General features: G+C 36.5%; 1 protein-coding gene across 2 annotated transcripts in view; it reads right to left on the bottom strand.

The window, feature by feature from the left end:
• Positions 1-3968: 3968 nt before the first annotated feature.
• The window catches only part of LOC145987776 (cGMP-dependent 3',5'-cyclic phosphodiesterase-like), a 57696-nt gene continuing 40485 nt past the window's right edge, over positions 3969-21179 (bottom strand). For both annotated transcript variants that reach the window (XM_083122462.1, XM_083122461.1), the window contains exons 8-15: positions 20540-20765; positions 18213-18397; positions 13955-14083; positions 12645-12780; positions 12293-12410; positions 10806-10975; positions 8856-9001; positions 3969-8612 (exon numbers count right to left, since the gene is read on the bottom strand). In XM_083122462.1, the coding sequence (XP_082978588.1) occupies positions 8426-8612; positions 8856-9001; positions 10806-10975; positions 12293-12410; positions 12645-12780; positions 13955-14083; positions 18213-18397; positions 20540-20765 (1297 nt within the window). In that variant the 3' untranslated portion in view covers positions 3969-8425. The remainder of the gene's footprint in view (positions 8613-8855; positions 9002-10805; positions 10976-12292; positions 12411-12644; positions 12781-13954; positions 14084-18212; positions 18398-20539; positions 20766-21179) is intronic.

The raw sequence follows: 21179 nt of genomic DNA, 5'->3' as shown, positions 1-21179 counted from the left end.
TGTCTTCTTCACCTTTCTTCTCTATTTCCTTGGCCTCTTTCCATTTTCTCACTAGCATTCTCTTCTCCCTTCCTATCTGCTTAGCCTCATCCCACTCTGTCATGTCCTGTTTCTCTTGTGTTTAAATATCTCATTTCTCTCTCTCTTAAGTCGTACATCATCCCTATGTTGTTTCGACCTGTCTTTCAGCCTCTTTTTCGTTTCTCCTATGTACATACTCTGACATTCTTTACATTTCACTTCGTAGATAATCCCTTCCTCTTCTCTCTTTTCCTTTTTCTTGTTAGCATTCTTCGCTATTCTTAAGATGCTTCTCCCTCCCTTCCTGCAAGTTTTAATGCCCGCTTTTCTAAGCACTTTGCATATCTTTTCTGTGGTCTTCCCCATACAAAGTAGTATATAGTTTATATAGTTAAATCCAAACACATCACTACACTTTCCTTGTTAGAAGGTTGAAATGTTACGTTTAGTTTGTTTTATAATAAAATAAATTTCTGCCTTGGTCATCATATTGAGTTTTTTAGTATATGTGTGAGTCTGCGTAACTATTTTTATTACATTTTATACATATGCATTTCTGACGAGGGGCGATGAATAAATTAACTCCCCAAACGATGCTCTGTTGCAACGATGCATCTCAACTTTACATTTTTTAAGTGACAATCGATCAGCTGTTTTAAATAGAGAAATATTAAGTGAAGGGCAATCTTGTGGTGGTCGTAGTCCTCTCCCCCAATGTTGAAAAATTAGACCATGTCTCTTCAACCTCCTCTAAAACTAAAGGATCACTATTCCCAAACTAACATTAAATCATCCATGAACACAAGAATAATTGGGGATGTACCAGCCCCGGACATGATGCCTAAAACTAACAGTAAAACTGTAATGTGAAACCAATCTAGTCTCTTTTTTGTCCTTTAACAAAGAGAATAAATATTAGTAAACTAAATGTAAGGGGAGAATGAAAACTTACCAATATCTTGCTTCTAATCAGGCAATTGACTTCAGTAGAGTGATATTCCGAAGTAACTTTGCTTTCAATATACTTTCAGCAAATGATTTCTAAGAAAATTATATGCATAGTTCTATCGCTCGACGTAGGAGAAAATCCAAACCACTCACTACACTTTCCAGAAACTAACTGCAGTCATCTGTCGTTCAAATTATTTCCCTGCCATGTTCCTTGTGCCGAAACATGCATGCTGAAACCCAGTCAGGACAAACAAAAGTTGGAAAGGAAAAGGGGGATTAGCCCAGGTATTTGAATTTCCATGAAAATGCTATGTACTGTGTCCGAGACACGTCCACCACTTTCATGGGCGATGACCTTTTCGACTGCGGGAAGTCACTAAAGAGAGGGATGTCCGCAAACACCAAAGAAAGTGGAAGGATTACCAACAGGTGCATCATTGGCTTTCGGGACTTCATTGGGGTTATTGTTACATGAGACCGCATCTGTACAAACAAAGCCTGGTAGACTTCGAAGAGAACTAAACAGAAGCAGCCAACTCCTATGGTGATAATTTCACGTTACGCTTGATTTGCAAGATACTTGACCTAGAGTCTTATCTGCGTACAGATCCTTGTCTTACACACTTGCTGTTCCCGGAAACTTGAATACAGGTTCATTTAACAAATGCACAACTGTTTTATATTTTTTCAAAACCAAAGGTAAGTTGGAAAAGGTGAACGAAACTTTGGAATGGAAAAAGACAATTTGTTTTGGCTGTGCCTCTAGCAACTCAAAAACAATGGTATCAACTCAGCCCTAGTAATTTACTTGAATATTCTTAGGGGCATAGTAGCATGGTGTGTATGATCGACAGAAAACAAAACTGACAAAGTTTTGCTTACAGTTCTAAATATATTCAAGAATTTTACCTGTTTTCATGTTGAGGGAAATAAACAACGCGATTGATAATATAAGATCTAAGCGAGTTACTAAAGATACACAGTGCAGCAATTTGAAATCGAGACTGGTGCTGTAAAAATAAACAAGTCTTCATAGAAAGTTACTTACCTTGGAACATTCAAAGTAGGACCCTCCTGCATCCACACACCGTAGTGCAATGCCTACCAGTTCATAGGAGGATTGCTGGAATTAGTTTTGTGTAACACTTTAAAATCAATGTCGTATCCTCCTTGATTGTTGGTACATCATAAAAGTAGGAACCTTTCAGTGCAGATTTTGGTGTAGGAAATAAAAAATAATCACAACCAGATCCAGTAAGTAGGCAGGGTGTGACAACACAAGCGTCGATTTAGGGTCAAAAAGTTCTTCGCAATCACAGTATTGTGACTTGGGGCGCTGTCATGAAGCAGACGCCAGCTGCCATCATCCCGATACTCGGTCCTCACAGTGTTATTCCTTGCACCAAACGTTTCAGTACCTCAAGATAAAATGCAGCAGTAAGTGAAATTTCAGTCTTCAGTAATTATTATCCTCACTTTCTCAACCAATTTTGGTGTTCTCACCGTCCCTGCTACACCTGGATGCTCGTCGTGTTCAATTGGCTCCCGACCTTTACTGAAATGACTGAGCCATTCAAATACACACATACAGAATAAACAATTGTCCCTATAGACTTGCTACAACATGTCAAACATTTCCGCAGCAGTTTTACCCAAGAGCACACAAAACGTGATGTTTGCTCTTTGTCCCATGTTGAAATCACGATGCACTTTCACGACACGTGCCCACATTCAACAACGCCACAAGAGGCAGTGTCGTTCAAGGTCGAGATCTGTGTTGATTGTTCGTGATATACCAGTTACTTGTTCCCACCACAGAAAGCTTGCAGAGTGGCGCCACCTATCGAGAAAAAAAATCTGTCTCTATTTCACATTGCCGCACTGTGTATATCCACGAAACTTACTTGTAAATGTTCTATTAATATAACATATATTAAACTTAATGGGAGAAAAGATCATACCTGATTATGCCAGAGGGACTGCCAGGGTCTCATCACTCCAACTGCAGTCGTTGTCCTCATAGTCACTGACCGCACTACTATCGCCCTCTGTGTCGTCCTTCAACTTTATTATAATTGGGTCCAAAATTTCATCCCGATCTATCTCCCTTACAAAATCGTTTTCCTGTAATTGTTGTACATGTTTAACACAAGTGGCCCATTGTTCTTGTGTTACATTGTCAAGTTCTTCGTTAACAAGTTAACAACACATTTTTATGTGTGGTTCTGTTTTACCCATGTCTCATCAAGATAAAAGATTGGTCTCGAATCACCAGAATTTCGTGCATTGTACGGAGGAATTTTACCCTTGACATAACAATGTCACTTCTCTCCATCGGAAATTTACGACCGTCGTTGATTTTCCTGTTGGCACTTCTTACAGTTAATTTTACTTCTCTATTCTTCACTCGAACATTATTTTAAAAACAGGAACGAAGGGAGAGCAAAAAGGATACAATGCAAATACGTTTATAATAACATTGCTTCTACAGAGGGAACAGTATAAGCTACAATCACGCTTGTTTTTCGTACATACTCGCAAATTCATTATCTTTCCATCTGTTGAACTACTGACACTTGAAATAATCTATTCATATCCGAGCGCCAGGTACACGATTTAGTAGCGAGGTGAAACAGGTTCTGAACTAGGCAACGCCGCACGTCTGTGATTCGCTGGTGCTGTTCAGCCGTTCAAGGCCATATGCAGGAGATTTGACGCGCACTCTAATAGAACATTTACAAATAAGTTTCACGGATATATCTTTAGTAACTCGCTTACGTCTTATATTAGCTTTTTCTTTGCAAAATTAAACTTGTCCATTTGTACCAACGCCAGCTCTTAAGGCAGTCTCATTTCCTAGTTACTTCACAGAATACCTAATCTCTGGATATGATAAAGAATTAAGCACCAACAACTATAAAATTTATCATTTCACTACAGCAACATGACAATGAGAAAAGGAATCAAGTCAATGTGGGTACACACTAATTAACAAGTTTACAAGTGGACAAATTCAAGTTTTTATTACACTTTTCTTTTTCAAAAATAAATATGAATCTGCTATAACACATTCCTAATTACAAAAAAAAAAACCTATGTACAACTGGTGCTTGTACACTTAACATGACAATGGTAACATTTCATATGGCATCACACAAATGTTAACAAGACAGCGGGAAGTTTTTATATACAAAAACTATGTACCAATGCTTATCGACATCTACACAGCATAGTAAATACGAAAAGTATTATTTATTTAACAACTGACAGTATGTCTGAAGTAACTGTTCATAACTTTTTAAGTTTTCAAAATTCCTTTCACAAGTTTCAAATAATCTGATCATAGGTTCTAAACAGTTTGGTTCCATTTTCTATCACAGATCAGAAGTACTAAAGGTTCAACAAGTGAATCTTCACATCCAGATAATCTATTCAGAACTAAATAATTACCATATCACAGTTGATTTCTTAAATATCCAATTTAATGTGTATTTCCTATTTTTTTAATTGCCAATGGTATGTTATATGTCCTCATTTAGAGAGAGGAGAAAATACTTTGAAGAGAATGCATATAAAGGTACACACGTGCTTACAACCCTTCCATGACATCACATGCAGAAATATAAGGCTCCACACCATATCAAAAAATAGAGGTATGTGTATATGGGCCACTATTTTGCATTTTAAATGTAGCATTCAAGCTTACATTTGTGGGTATATGAAGAAATAATATTTTTCTATCAGAGCACTATACATTTAAAGGAATGAAATAATGAGGAGGAGGAACGATCGAATATAATATTCTTACTATGCTTCATTTATCGCAGAATTTCAACCAAATAATTGCACACACATTACCTCCGAAAGTCATCAGCACCAAACTCTACTGTTTAAAGTGGTATCCAAACCAATGCAATGTGCTCCCATTAAAAATAACAGTCTGCGAGCTTTTGATTAAAAAGTTTTAGTAAAACAGGTAACTATCATAGTGCCCACTTGAGAAACATAATTTGTACTTCAAATGTACTATGAAACAAAACATATTTCTTTATCAATGTTACATAATAAATTAATGTAATTTTTTCAAATTAGAAAACAACAGACTTTCCAGAAAACTGAAATTACACCATTCGGATTACCAAAACAAGATTGCTACAGCCTTTGTACAGACATCCACAATAACAATGAGACACCTAAATCCTTAATTACTTGCCTTATTGCAATGCATTGTGCATCTTGCCTAAATCTGCGGCGATGGCCGAACCTGCTATTGAAGTTAGCTCATGGCTGTAGAATTCAGCAACACACATAATCCACTGCAGCGTGTCAGGACCTAGGTGTCCCATTTTTATTTAACTGTACATTAAATTAATTACTTGAAGCTATTACTCATTTAAACATTAAAATCATGACATAACCTGAAAAAATTCGAAGGAATAATCTGTACTCTTCGAGATGAACTGTCTTAGAAAGAGCGAAAAATGTATGAATATAACACACAACAATTAACAGTAGCAGATAAGGCCAGTAATGAATGTACTGTACTGTATTGTAGAATGCAATAAGTGTTCATCTACATAATACTGTATCTAATAACAAGTTGCAAGAATTGAACAACTTCGAGCCAAGAAACTAGTTGTTTTTAATTCATTCTTTTTCTTTTACATCCTATGCTATTTTAAGATAAAGAACTGCATTGATACAGTAGCAGATAATACCCTCCACTCCAATGGCGATTCCTCTCAATTTTATAATTCTGCATTCTTTAAAACAAAAGTGAATGAACATAATTTACCTACTACTATCTCTGTAACTGACTGTACAAGATATCTGACTAGCATAATAAAATATTTTCACAATTGTAAAACACAATGTTGCTGAATTGTGATTAATACTTAATAATGAGTATGTTTCTGAGCTCATGTTCAAAAAATTGTTTTGGGAGACAAATTTGATTTTCTTACAATGAGAGCATTACCACATACATAAGGAAAGGGCCTCTTCAACTTCTTTTTACATTTCAATAATCTGAGTGTGCAATTTGAAAACACGAACAATTTTCAAACTTAGAGAAGGGCTTTGAAAGTATACATAATTATGTGAGTTTACTGCCAAACTATCACGGTCTTTGTTTAAAATTATTGTTATTAATAAAGAGCAAATGCAAAATTATATGTTGTTATGCCACACATGTGAGAACTATCCTGTTAATTCTATATCCAAGATATAGAATGAATAACATTGATCAATTAAAAAGCAATCATACAATGGCTCTTTCTTAACTTCCTAACGAGAAAGAAAGCTGAAAACTCTTAGGAATGTACTATTTGGAACATCAGAAAAAACTACAGAATGAGGTGGTATGGAATTTGAGGAAGATGGGGAAAAACAGGCGAGCAAGGAAGGATTTGCACTAGACCAAAGTGTCGATGGCAACAATGTTAAATTATACCCCTCCCACCACATAGCAATTTAACAGGTATTTCCATTAAATTTTTTGATGTAAACTTGTTCATGATACAGTTTTGTCCTTTGAAATGCCACCAGTGTAACCATTGATAAAACTTCATTCCCAAGAAATACCTGACAATATTTTAGGTATTTTCTTACTGTTGACTAGAGAAAGAGTAATGGGAAAGCCATTGTAAGGCTTCTTATTTTGTCAATCTCACATTAAATCTTTGCATAAAAAGATTGAGCTGATGATCTGTTTTCAAATGGTCTCCCTCTCTATCTCTCTCTCTCACACACACATACAGACAGAGAGAATATCTGGAGATAATCTATGGCAGAATATAATAAGTCATGACGTAGCAGCCATCCCTGGAACAGTGAATGCCAGGAGAGAGTGCAAATATAAACCCATCCACTATATTGAAACCCAAATGCAATACCTTAGCAGTTATCAAATGTAGCTAGCAATTTTTGAATATCCAATTGAAAATCTCTAAATTTAGAGCAGTCACCTTGGTCACAAAATTGGTGTCTTTTTCCCCCTTGGCTTCCTGTTCCATCTTAAACCATTCACTACATTTCAAAAGTTTGAACTGCCAAACTGTAGTGCAAGTTACGTATTAACAATTCTACAATATATTCAACTGAAACTTAATTAATCACAAATGGGTTAAATTTTATCCTCAGAAACTGAACTTTCAATTTTAGTCATACAAAAAGAGTCCCCTTCAAATTATGCTTGGGCTTCCAGTTTCTGATTGGATGAAAAGAAAATGGAAGGGAAGAGATCCAGAAGAAAATCATGGGCAAGATGATGGAACAACTTGTAAAAGAAGTTGGTAAAAATTGAATTGGGAGGGTGGGGGGTGAAAGGTGGGGCCTGATCTCTATCTCAATCTGAACACACAACATGTAACACTGATGACTTTTACATTAAAATATATAAATATATTTATCTTGCAAAATGTTTTAAATTATTCTGTGTGTACTCAAGGTCAAACAGTTAAAAGAATACAATCTATTCTAATTCAAAACAACACCATTCATGGCTTGAGTCATCAACTTGTTAAAAAATGCTAAATATCAAACATGTAACTTATTAAGATACATTGTAATGCCATGTCCTGGAATGAACATGTTTATTATATCTTCAATAACTAAACAGCACATTGAAAGGCTTGTCCGATGTTTCAAAAAGATCACGTTTGACTAATATTCACAATCAAGAAAATGGCCAACTTTAATTAAAAGTACTATTTATTAGCTGAAGATATAATAAACATGTAACTTATTTCTAATACAGTAATTTATTCACATTCCCCTTACCCCCTCCCAAAAAGTTTGCACAAAGGCCTAATTTGCAATTATTTAGTATTTCAATTACCTTTATACCACCACCCCTTCTCAATATTCAAAATGCTGGATAAATCTATACCTCTAGCACATTTATCAAAAGTGTAATAGTCCGAGATGAACCAGCATTTGACAAATATAACATTATTTACACAAAATTAAGCATTTTTTATTTTATCTTTGGTGCAAGATACTTAACATAACACCTGAGCAAACAATGGTCGGTAATACAAAAATCTAACTTTCTACCCACTCTCTCCCCTCTTAGGCCCTCTAATCACAGACAAAATACATTGGGATGGCACAGTTAGCGTACAATAAAAGCACCCATAACACATTTTTATTAAATTAAATTATTTCTATTAATAAGCAACAAGTACTGGCCGCTTGTATGACCTGTGCCTGTGGCAAGGTCACAATTTGTACTCCTTTAAATTTGATGACTAATATCTACGACTTCCCTTCCAATAATATTGCTCTATTCCTCTGGCAATCCAAACCCTAGATGCAGACATACGGAAGGCATCAGGTTTTTGTGAAGTAAGCCTCAATGCTAGGAATAACATCATCTCTTTTCATCTGCAGTTCTTCAATGTTCTGATATGATGGCTGAAACCGTAACATGGTTGCTAAACGGTAAAGGGTCTCACTTCCCTGACTTAACATTAGTGAGTACTTCCTGTTCAAGTTCTTCATCTGAGAGGAAATCTACCGAGAGAAGTTGTTCAGGAAACCTCTCTTTGAAGATGCCCTGTGCTTCCTGCCAGCATCTTCTGTTGAGCTGCACAGCTTGCAGCAAGCAGTCTGCTGCCGGAAACAGGCCTGCCAGAATGCTGGAATATCGAAAAAACTCATAACACCCCTGTGACAATAATTGGAATGTAGAGAAATATATGTTGCAAAAATATCCATTGAAAGAACTGCCACAAAACCCAAAATCTATAACTTCATCTTCCAGAACTTGAAAATCCTTATAGAAGGTATTACTGGCAACAAAGCTCAATTCTTACACCCTAAAAATTAAATATTTCTTTCCATACTAATTTATTTATCTGTAAGGACAATAAGCTACCTACGTGTAAACAGGCATCACGATATGATCAAGGAACTGTAACTGCAGAGATGCAATGCAAGCCTTTTCCCTGTCCATCATCTCCAGTGGATCTCTGCCCATTGCTCTCTCCAGGTCACCTTGCGAGAAAAATTCCATGTAGACTAGTTTCTGAAAAGAAAGAGTGTGCTCACAATTGATCGAAATTATTACATTTGTCACACTCAGAAAAAAACTTCTGCTCAATTATTTTTATAGAATGCAAGATATGAATTCAACAGGTTTTACAAGCATACTACACTGACAAACTTTCACAGCAAGTATATATTAAGGGTAAACAACTATTCGTAATTCCTTACATGAGTATGATATGTACATGTAGATTTTACATTTTCCTGCATTATACATTTGATCTTGAAGGTTCCAATATAGCAAAATTTTACGAGATTTTCCATGCTTTTATATTTTCACACACTTTACATTTTTATCAGGTTGGTCCCCTGGAAACATAAAACCAAGCATCCATACTCCCTCTCACCTTCAGTACATTGTGGTGTAATGTACAACCATGCTGTTAAGCAATCTCTGGGTGTAAAAAGGTCCAGTCAAAGTTGCAACTCTAGGGCTGAGCCATTACGGATGCCAATATCACAAACATCGGTTGGAATTTTTGACGAATAATACGTATAAATAACCCGTAGCACAACAGCCTGCCTATAAACTGCTATGGCTTTATCTAAATTTCTCCTCACTCCCACCTGATCCTACTCACTCTCTCACCCAAGCTGAGAGATCATTCAACCCATTACAGGCAGTTACGGAGTGATGTGTGGTCAACATGACGGACACCTAGTCATTGTTATAGTTTTTCATGACGGGGTTACGCTACTCATTCGTATTTCTCCAATTTCCTCAATATGCTGGGTGGCTATCGGGCCATAAACAGGCCGAAATCTCAGGAGAAAAGTTAAGTTTCCCCCAGAAGAAGGGTGACCATATTATTTTGACCCAAAAACGGGACATCCGATTTTACCCCATCCTGAAAAATTGGTTAGGCCTATATATAAAATTATTATTATTATTTATTAAAGTATGGATCACATAAATTAGAAATCATACACAATAAATGAAATATGATCTGCTGACAACTGGTATTATTATAATCTCTGAATAACTTACATACTGTATCCCTTCTGATTAACCTTTAGTCCTATGCTGAAGTTGAGAAGTGCCACAAGTATTTATCAGAAGAACCCATCTTCTTGAGTATAGTTTTATTCTTCACCAACCATTCATAAAACTCCCCAAATGCCTGGCACATAACGCGAGATTTGTCTTTTGAGTTTGTGTCAAGATACATGAATTTAAAATCTTGTTGCAGGTCCGTATTGATACTACATATATGCTTGTTGGCCAATCTTATTCATTGCTCTACAAATAACGGAATACACACAAATAAATACAACTCGCAACGTGAGCTAAGTTAAACAGTAAACTGCTGTCTGCTCGAACATTCTCGACAATAATGGATAATTTAGATTCTATAAAACAGGACAAATGATGGGTTTTAATAATATCAACGGGATGACCGGGACATGCCTCTGAAACAGGACTGTCCCGGTCAAAACAGGACATATGGTCACCTTTCCCAGAAGACTCAAACCTGCATGCGTTTCACAGCCTAAAGCATGATGTCTTAGACTGCATGGCAATGGTGCAGGACTATTTTTCACCAATACCAGATATTTGTTGAGAGTTTTGGTCTTTAGCAAGGTGGAATACTTAATATCAATAATATCTTGAACAACTTTTAAATTATTACAATCTTCAAGTATCACTTAAAATGAGGAAGAGTATTGGTATTAGTAATGGTTGCAGACCAAAATGGTATCGACTTAACCTCTCACAGTCACAACTCATCAGAGATATCTCTTGTTTTCTTTCCAAATACCACACAAATATTAACTGTACTTACAGCTATCTTCTTTGAAACCGTCCAGTCCTTGGTTTGGTCACTAAGATCTGAGCATGTCATAAGAAGGGAAAGAAGCAAGTTCTTGTGCTGGTCATCCTCATTGTTGAACCCTGTTTCCACCATATTCCTTTGTTCACTGACTATATTAAGGTGATGAGCCAAATCTGTTGCTAAAGTTAATAAACAAAGGTACTATACATCCAACATCAAATGTGCATCGTAATAATTATTACCAAACACACACTGAAAGCTTTAACATAAATTTCGTGTGTTAGTGCTTCAGTATGAAGGGTGTGAATCAGTTGTGGAAGCTAAGGACCCCTTCCCCCACAAGACAAAGTGTCATTGAATATTTCATTATATTTTGGCACACACTATTGTTGTTACATGGTGAAAACTATATGGTCAGTTTGGAAGCACAGTTGGTTGATTGATGCCATAGCCACATGACATTAGTTTTTAAAAATTGTAACCAGCCATGAGTACAACAATTATGGCAATTAAATGTTATCATCTCCACACCCGACCCTCCAGTAGTCTTCGATCTGGGTTTTTGTTCATTTCGTAGTTCGGTGATGAGATCAATGGTCGACTACTTAACTCGATCAGCTGCCAAGTTGGCAACTTATACCATGTCCTCTTTTCTAGAGGACATCCAGATTCTATTATGTAAGTCTGTCTGCATTCATATGATATGTTGTATGTGCAATTTTTATTAGCTTGTTTCAGGATAGAATAGGTTGGTTGGTTGAGTTGGGGTTTTAAGTCCACTTTATGTACAGTAAGGCTAATCGAGACTGGACCTACAGTTTAAAGTGGGATCTGAACCACTATGTGCCTCAACTGGGTATCGAACCCAGAACCCCTTGAATAGAAGGTGACAATGTGCCATCGGGGAGGCCCCAGGATAGAATAGGCATGGGTATGTTAGAAAACTCTAAAGTAGAAGCACTAAACGCATGGCCATGAAATTAGGCAGGTTCACACTGTTGTCACGTCGGAGCACAACCCGTGTGTTTGGAGGTTTAAGAGAAACCAGCAACTTTTGTCCCCCTCTTGCTTTGCTTTCCCCATATGTGGCACCAGCGCAATTTCGCCGAGCTGCCTATTTTCATGGCCGTAAGTTTAGACAATGGATAAAGTCCAATTAACATAGCATGTTAATGAAATTTGGCGAGACATTGATTTGACTAAAATGCCATAATGAGTGTGAACATTTTTAGCCAATGTAAAAGTGTTATTATCTTCTTACAACAATCATTGTCCTGTGTTAGTTTTTTTTCTTCTTGAAAGCAGGCTTACTTACTTACTTTAGTGTTAACAAAAGATTAAAAAAAATCATAACTCCAGAGATATTTGGATGCTTTCTTTTTTAAATATTTAAATTCCCTCATGTTTAAAAGTATAGGGGCATATCAAAAAGTGAAATATATTAGTGTCTCCAAACTTTGGCAACACTGCATATAAAATTTTTCAAATGCCCTTACCTAAAATAATATCGCGCAGGAGGTCTAAGCATCTTGTATATTCCTTCTTGGAGAGGCTTTCAAATATATTGCAGCCTTCAGTATTTAATACACACATTGCTTGAGACAGATGATGCCTCTGTAAGAACAAAATACATGAATGAAATATAAACAGGAAACAAATTCATGGTTATGATGCCCTCTGTGTACATTTAAAAGGTAAGCTGTGTACAGAGATATTCTGCACATAACAAACATGTCAGCATGGTCATGATAAAGTGATAAAAGCTATAACAGTATGATATTGATTAGTACCATCTCCACTAGTAGATATATATTGTGAATTTCGAATGGACACACTGTGTCGTCTTACCTCCATAACGGAGCCTTCTGAAGAGTAGAGACTCGCAAGAACGGAGTTTGATGCAAGTTGATATGAATTCGTTGTTCCTCGATGGTCGAGATCATGGCACATACAAGCCACTAGAAATGCTAAACCTTCTAATTCCCTGCAAGACAAATAACAGAGATTCATATATGCTTGTAATTATGAAACGTAATCATTTTTCTGCCTTTACTACTGTATATATGTATTTTTTAATAATAATATATATATATATATAAACAAATATTCAATATAGTGTGGTGGTAGGTTGCAACAAGAAAGTAAAGAGAGATAAATGTGGAAAAATTATGTCACAGTCAGGTTTTGACTTGGAATACTGATATTCGGGTGAATACTCTAGTCAACTGAACTACAAACACAAGCTTGGGCAACTCAACTCTTTAATCTTTAAGCTTAAATAGTGAGGAAAAGTTAGATGAAATCTAAGACTAACTGCATACTGAAGTTGTGGGTGATCTTGAAATGCCATGCCAAATAACTATCACTGAGTTACACAGCAAATTTTCCCCATAACTTCCTCGACTGAGATCTAAGTTGTGAAAATTGTGGAGAGGCCAGTGTTGACTTCATAGCTCAGTGGTAAAGCACGTACCAAAGCCTAGGCTTGATTCCCAGCTGAGGCACAGTTTCACATAATTTTTCGAAGAAGTTACATTTTATTTATTTGCCATATTTATTCTAGAACAATTACACTTCTGTTGGTTGAGATACTGCAAAGAAGCAGTCGAGGATGCATCATTGGAACCTTGACCCCATCTTCTGCGCTGTCTCTTGACCAGCCCTGATGACAACTCCAAGATGGATTCAAAAGCTTGGACAGACTTTTAAAGTATCATGCTGTTTATTTGTTTAGTGTGGTTATTACCAAGAATGTTGCCGGCACGTGACTTTAAGAAATTTTAAATGTCAAAATAAAAATAAATGTAACTTCCATTCCACAATTTTGAAATTTGCTGTTTTACTACTAGTCCATGGTGCAACAGCACTCTGCGAGTCAAGGCCAACCATGCAGCTTTTCGTTGGGTTGTGTGCCTTCAATGCATCAAACCCCATGACTGCTGTTTTCTGGTTTTAAAGAGCATAACCTGATACTTCTTTTCAAGTAGTTCTCCCAGTCCTCACTAAATTGTCAACACCAAAATTTTGGAACCCCAACCAGGAATTGGAACGGGGACCACTCCCACCAAGGCAAAAATCAGTAACCATTTGCTTATGCATAACTCAATGAAATCTACACACATAAATCTAGAAAGCAACGATCATAAAAACCCACTTACGTCAAATGGCCATCCTTCAGCAACCTGAGATTTCGTAACAGAAGATAGGCAAAGTGAGTTGCTGAGAAAGCATGCATCCAATTATGATATGGAGGATCCCTGTAGCCTTTCTTCACAAACAGTATAAACCTGCAAAATAGAGGTAAAAAATATTACACCTCCTTCAAAACTCAACGTAGTAATTTTCTATATACCAGGTGCGTATATTCTAGGCCAGCGAGGCTATCTCCGAAACCCAGATTAAATACAGGAATATAATAGACTAGCAAATGTGACTGATGCTTCACTCTCAAATAACAACCGTGGGAGAAAACGATAGTACATGGGGATGGGCTTCTTTCCTTTAAAGCTACCACCAGGTTTCATTGGTTAAATTCTTCTCCAACCAGCACCTGGAGGCGATCGGTGACATACTTGTAGTAGCTTCCAAACCCAAGCGTGGACAGGAAAGTCTTTATTTTATAAAGGATGCCAATTCGCTAACCAACATGGAATTTTTCCCAGGTAAGGGAAATTTTTAAACAAAAATACTATTACAGGAACGGGAAAAGAGTGGCTGGCATGTGATAGGGAATTTGTCCTCTAGGCCAAAACAACACTGTCCCATCGAACACAGGGAATTTGTCCTCTAGGCTAAAACAACACTGTCCCATCGAACACATGCCACTGACCTTCAACCAACCACGCTTTACAATGCTGGTGCTTTGTTTATGACTCTCTGGGGGTAGACTGACTGACTGGAGATGACAAAGGGCATTTTGCAAGTGAAAATCACGTTGAAGGAAGTTTTAGACAATTAGGTTTCTTACTGCGTGGATTTTCTTAAGTGTGTTGAGTGAGTGAATTACGTATATATGTTTTGAATGATCTGTGCTGCGTCATGTAGTGAACGAAAATGAGTGACATAATTAACGAACTATTGATGAAACAATTTACTCGGTTTTTGCATGAGGATATGCTTCAAATTGTGAAGATATGCAGGCCTCTGGCATCACCAAGAAGATAAGAATGGATTTGATTTGTTATTTTGCATTTCTTTTCTGCCACTTTAGCTAATCGCGACAATGAGGATGAGTGACGATACGATGAAATTCATGAAGGGACATTCACAAAGAATACCCTTGTCCATGCCTGCATTTGAATCCGGGACCCCTGGCATCGTAGGGGGCTGTGCTAATAACCATTTTTCCACAGAGATCGCCACGAGAACAATGGAGTTCATGTTCAAATTAAATATTCAAGATAAGAAGTTTATTATACACGTATATTTTATTCTTGCACGTAGGCCTACATAAATATTTCACAATATGGGCCTCTATATTTTATAAATAGCCATGAAATATTTGAATGTTTTCCTTAGTGTTTCTATATTAATGAAAGTGATATTTCTATAATTATTAGTAAATTATAATGTATGTATTTTTAATCGCAATGTCACATCACCTTAAAATCCAAGATATTGAACGAAAAAGAGCCTCCCATTTGAACATTATGATATGAAGAGATAGCCCAGGTTTTGAACCCAGCGTACATCACTGCTATATACATATTCATGATAGTTGTTACCACCAAAACAACACAACAGACTGATTTTTTTTTATGCCTGCAAAAACCTTGTCCTTCCGCTATATTGTATACCTGAAACCCATAGTTATAGTATATGGCTATTGAGAGAAAAACATTTTACAGTAAGCCACATTTTCTGAAAAAGAAAACTGTATTGAAACTCTGTGTGGTATTAAAAAAATATGCGCAGCTTGTAAGATTGTGTTGCATTTTTTGCAACTACATGTTATTTTCTCTGCTATACTTGAAATGGCAATAACAGGGCGATTCAAAGATGCTGAATCAAAGGTGCTGAACAGGCTTTGTGAACAGCTGTTTTAAAAATATGTTTACCTGTTTACAATATATTTCATGTGCACTTCGCAAATTACATATTTGGAGTTTCGCAAACCTAAAAAATTGACAAATTTCTCTCTCATTGGGCATTATGAACTGACTGTCTCCATCCCAATTTTCGAGCAAAGAAATTCATATGAAGGAGGGAAAGTTTCATACAGTAACATATATTCTGCCCATTAAATGTTCCATCAAAACCAATAATACTTTTGATAGTACGTTTTTATTTTTTTATATAAGCTTGACTGATTGATCTATTTTAATTTGCTTTTCTGCCACTTTTGACTAATCGTGAAGTTCAGAGTAAGTGGCAATGATATGAAATGGATGAAGGGACAATCCCTAAACAACACAGGACACAAAATAAGAACCACAGAGGATTATACCAGACACTCGTTTTTCTGCAATATGCAGTCCAGAGTGTACTGTGCGAAAGAGAGGTTGACATTTGCGTGTCTTCTGAAAAGGTCACCCTTTACACCCCATTTTTTATACGCAGTAGTATCTGTGAATAATATTTTCCAAAACATATCAAGAATGCTTGAAACAGTGAAAAACAAACACCGTACACAAGTGGTTTTTTGGTTTGCACGCATATCAGTGCTTTTTTTCTGGCTGGGGCTGAGTCAATACCACTTTGAAACGACACCGATACTCTTATCGATTTCCACCGATACCAATACTTGGAACTTGCAAAAATTAAAATTTGTTCAAAACATTGATCAATATTGGTGTGTAAATATTCTTCTCCAATTATATGCATTAATTTACCAAAAAAATTGTTTTAGAATATTAAGAATTATATCAGGATATTAAAATAGATATTATGCAATCACAAAATATAGTTTTTCGTGCAAAATAAACAGACAGTTTGCATAATTTACAGGATAATTAGACTCTGCGAAAGTGTCGCGTGGCATTTTTGCGGGCCAAAGTGAAAGACCAATATGCCGTAAAAGTATCGGCTGGTATCGGTAGATGAATTCAAGCCGATACTTTCCGATAAATAATACTGGTATCGGCGGATACCGATACATCGACGTCGGTATCGGCTCAGCCCTATTTCTGGCGGTGCACAACAATATGCCACACTGGCACCTTTTTTGTAGGTGAGAATAAAACTAACGATATTTTATTGTAGCAAGAGAAATGTGTGTGTAACTACATATATGCACAATCATTTACAAACACATAGCACAGTATTTTGAGTAATTCTTTTAATGAATGGAGCAGTAATAATAAACCAAATTGAAGGGTACTGGAACCTTTCTTCCTAGAAAAAAGTAATGGTTATAATAAAAGGTTAAAAAGTAATTTACACACAATAAAACACAGTGCTTCCCACACCCATAGAAAAACTACTTTACTTTTGTACTTTGGGACCATTATATAAGAAAAAATTAATGGTTATATTTGCAACAAATGCTATGATAATATGAGGTCTGAATTATCCTGAGAGTTATGCTAATCACAGAAAATTGATTCTAGGGCTGAGCCGATGCTCATGCTGATGTATCGGTATCGAGCAATACCAGTGGTATCAGTATCGGAAAGTATCGGTTGGAATTCATCTTCCGATACCAGCCAATACTTTTCCGGAATTTTGGTCTCTAACGGAGTCTGCAAAAAATGTCATGCGACACTCTTGGCAGAGTCTGGTTATTCTGGAAATTACACAAAATTTAGACTTTATTTTTATTTTGCACTTATTTTGCACAAAAAATTATATTTTGTAAAGACATAACATCTATTTTAATATTCTGATGCAATTCTAGAACATTCTAAAGCAAATTTCTTGGTAATTTGATGCATATAATTGCAGAAGAATATTTACACACCAAATCAATATTTTGAACACTTTTTTTTAGTTTTTCAATTTTCAAGTATCGGTATCGGTGGGAATCAGTAAGAGTATCAGCATTGGTATCAGTTCAAAGTGGTATTGGCTCAGCCCTAATTAATTCTGCTGTAAAAATTTCAGAACCTTTACACAGGAATAAACTTAATACTCTAAGTATAGTTTTTAAATCAAATTTAGGTTTATATTCACCATGTTAACACCGAAATGCAATTGCTCTTGATCCCGAAATATGCTCAGTTTCTATATCGAAATCTTGATCTTTTGTTCAACATAAATATGTGGCTCTACCTACTGTTGTACCTAACTGTACATGATGTGATCTGATTTTATTATGTGAATTCACAACTAAGTATGCAATCAAATTAAAACAAAGCAGCTGAATAACAACACTTTAGCACAAATCTCTTATTAACATAAGACACCTGTTACAGCTCAGCAGTCCATTATAAATTAGTTGAATTATAATTTTACACTTTGAAGTATGCAATTGATTACCTCGCCAAACTCTGCCTTGTAATCCGCCAGCGGTCTACAAGGCCCAGATCTTCGAACATCATCATCAGAAAGCTCGGAGTTTTGCTGTCTGATATGTTGCGTGGAGTGTAACTGAACTCCAGGAATTCTTTGTTAAAATGTGCTTTGGGTGAAGCGATCAGACTTTCAACATCTTCTTCAGAAACCTGGTAATAAACAGTGAATATCTGTAAACTATGTGGATAAACAGTCAACATTTATTGATAGACATGTATTTGTTTCCTATAAATGATGATTTTTTTAAAAATCACTATTTAATATATAAACAGCACATCGGTTGTTTTTGTAGCAGGTAAAGTTTTCTTGATTCACAATTTTCTCACCTATCCATCACATTGTAACTTTTAACTTGGGTTCTGTAAACATAAAAAGAAAAGCAGAAAGGCTAGAAATAAAACCTGAAACATTTGGTGGCAAGAATGAAAGTAGATCATTTCAGGTACAGTAAAACCTCGTTAATCTGGATCCCGATAAGCTGGACTTCGCTTAATCCGGACAAAGAAAAAAAAAAGCAGAATGCAAGGTTTTAAATGTGGCTAGAAGTTAACAAGAGAACTTCCCAAAGAAAAGGCAGTCAACCACCGATGAAATTCTCTTTCCTGCAGACTTTGTACTGTACTGTATAGCGTATTTAGGCCTATGCCCTTTAAATACACCATACTAAACGTGTTTTGTTGCTATAAACAGAGTTTTAATGCACTTTCTACTGTTCTTTTAGGTTATTTAAGTTAATCAGGACTTTCGTTAAACCGGTCAACTTACCCGCCCCCCCCATTAGTCCTGATTAATGAGGTTTTACTGTACTTGGTCACCAAGATGGCATATTTTGCCTGTAAGAAATTTTAAGGAGTGAACAAACCATAAATCACTTCGTTCCAGTTTCAAAACATTCATATGTCACCTGTGACCAGGCATATTGACCAGGCCACTCACAATCATGATCTGCACCAGGTCGTGTAGTCTAACGCATCAAGTTTTGTGATCAGGCTGAGGGATGTGTGCTGATTTCAGTCTCCTTGGGGCGGAGAAGTGTAACAAATATTCTCCTGAGTTTTCACCCAGTCTATGGAACTAATGGCCACCCACCAGCATGAGGAAATTGGGGAGCTATAAATAAGTAGCGTAACCCAGTCATGGAAACCTACAACAATGACTGGGAGTTTGTCACACTGACCATGGGTTTTTACTATTTATTCACAATCTTGCTGATTTGATTGTGTTTATTTTACTTTGCTTTTCTACCACATTTGGCTAATCATGACAATGAGGATGAGTGGAAATACGATGAGAAAATCACAACGAACAACATAAAAACAAGGGCCTCCCCGATGGCGCAGCGGTTGCGTCATTGCCTTGTAATCAAGGGGTCCCGCGTTCGATGCCTGGTGCAGGCACATAGTGGTTTGGATTCCACTTTAGACCGTAGGCCCAGTACCGATTAGCCTTACTGTGCACAAAGTGGACTTAAAACGCCAACTCGCCCACACACAACATAAAAACAAACCCGCACAGAGGATTATGTCATAAGTCTAGGCACCAGCTTCGTTAGCCTGCAAAAATGCAGCCAAGGATGTGCTGGTAGTAGAGAGGATGACATTTGTAAGGTCACCGCTACACCCCACACATGATATTGAAACCAAAGTTTCTGGCTTTAAGCCTTGGCCTGGGTGATATTTTGTTGGTGTTCCTTTATCAATTTCATCTAATTATAATTGGTCCTAATCATCAAGATCAACCTAAACATGTAGAAAAGCAATGATTGTTTCATTTTCACTTCACTTTCCTTCCACTTTTTCCAATCGAAACATGAGGTGAAACTGATGAAAGAACAATCACAGACACATGAACACAACACAATGCAACCAAGATTCCGAAAGACGTGCATCTCTGCATCACCAAAAGACCAGGGTTTTCAACTGGGGTATAACTAATAGGTTTCGACCTACAAGTTATGTTGGGTAAATTGCCTGTTTGGAAGTTTATGTATATCGTCAGAAGCTTGAATAAGGCTCTAAAGAAGATATAATAATAATATTTTATTCCAAATAACTCTATATAAAAACCAATAAATCCTACATCACAGACCACGTAGGGGTTTGGTCCTACAAACTCATTGATACCCCATGAGAAGTCCAATAAGAGGTTTTATACAGACTAACCTAAAGCCCCATAGACAGAAGGTGCGTGACAAACGTGTACATTTTATGCCTTCCAAAAATGTCATCCATTTCATTCCAGGAAAGCAGTGAAAAATAAATAAATAAATAACAATCTGGTTCAATACATACCTGCATGTGATACATCATCAATTCATTAGATAGCTTATTTCTTATCTGCGAATCTTGCACCTTTTTGTACATTAAACTGTGCATAATGCTTATACCACAATAAATACTGAATGCAACAGCTATCTCTTCGTCAAACGAGTTGAAATGAAGACCATTCAATTTGTTGCACAATTCAGCAACTCCAATCACTTCCTTCTCATCTTTGATTGGTATGCAGAGGATATTCCTGGGGAAAAAAAAGGAAATTTTGTAATAAGAAAAGTTAACATGTATGACAAACAGATGTTCCAACTCTGCATAAAATTATGTGCCTATTTCTTTCCCTCTGTGTCACCACCGTATGGAGAGACATGTATCAAGAACCATTTGCAACTAACTGCAAAAGTCTCCTTGAAATAGTCACTGTGCACATGCACAAAGTTTTTGCAAAATGGAGCCAACCAAAGACAATGCATTTTGATTGGAAGAGTATGTAAACAATAGTGTTGACCAGATCTCCCTTCTAAGGTTCACAGGTCGAAACTCTCTATTGGGTTGGAGTGATCTGAAATCTATCCTGGGTTCCAGTGGGATCCTTTTTAATATATCTCCTTTTAAACTAGAGTACATTCATGTACAATTATTATGTCATAACATTTTA

This window comes from Lepisma saccharinum, chromosome 5, assembly GCF_977018435.1.
Source record: "Lepisma saccharinum chromosome 5, izLepSacc3.1, whole genome shotgun sequence".
Lineage (NCBI taxonomy): Eukaryota > Metazoa > Arthropoda > Insecta > Zygentoma > Lepismatidae > Lepisma > Lepisma saccharinum.
This window is presented reverse-complemented; position numbering and strand designations above follow the sequence as displayed.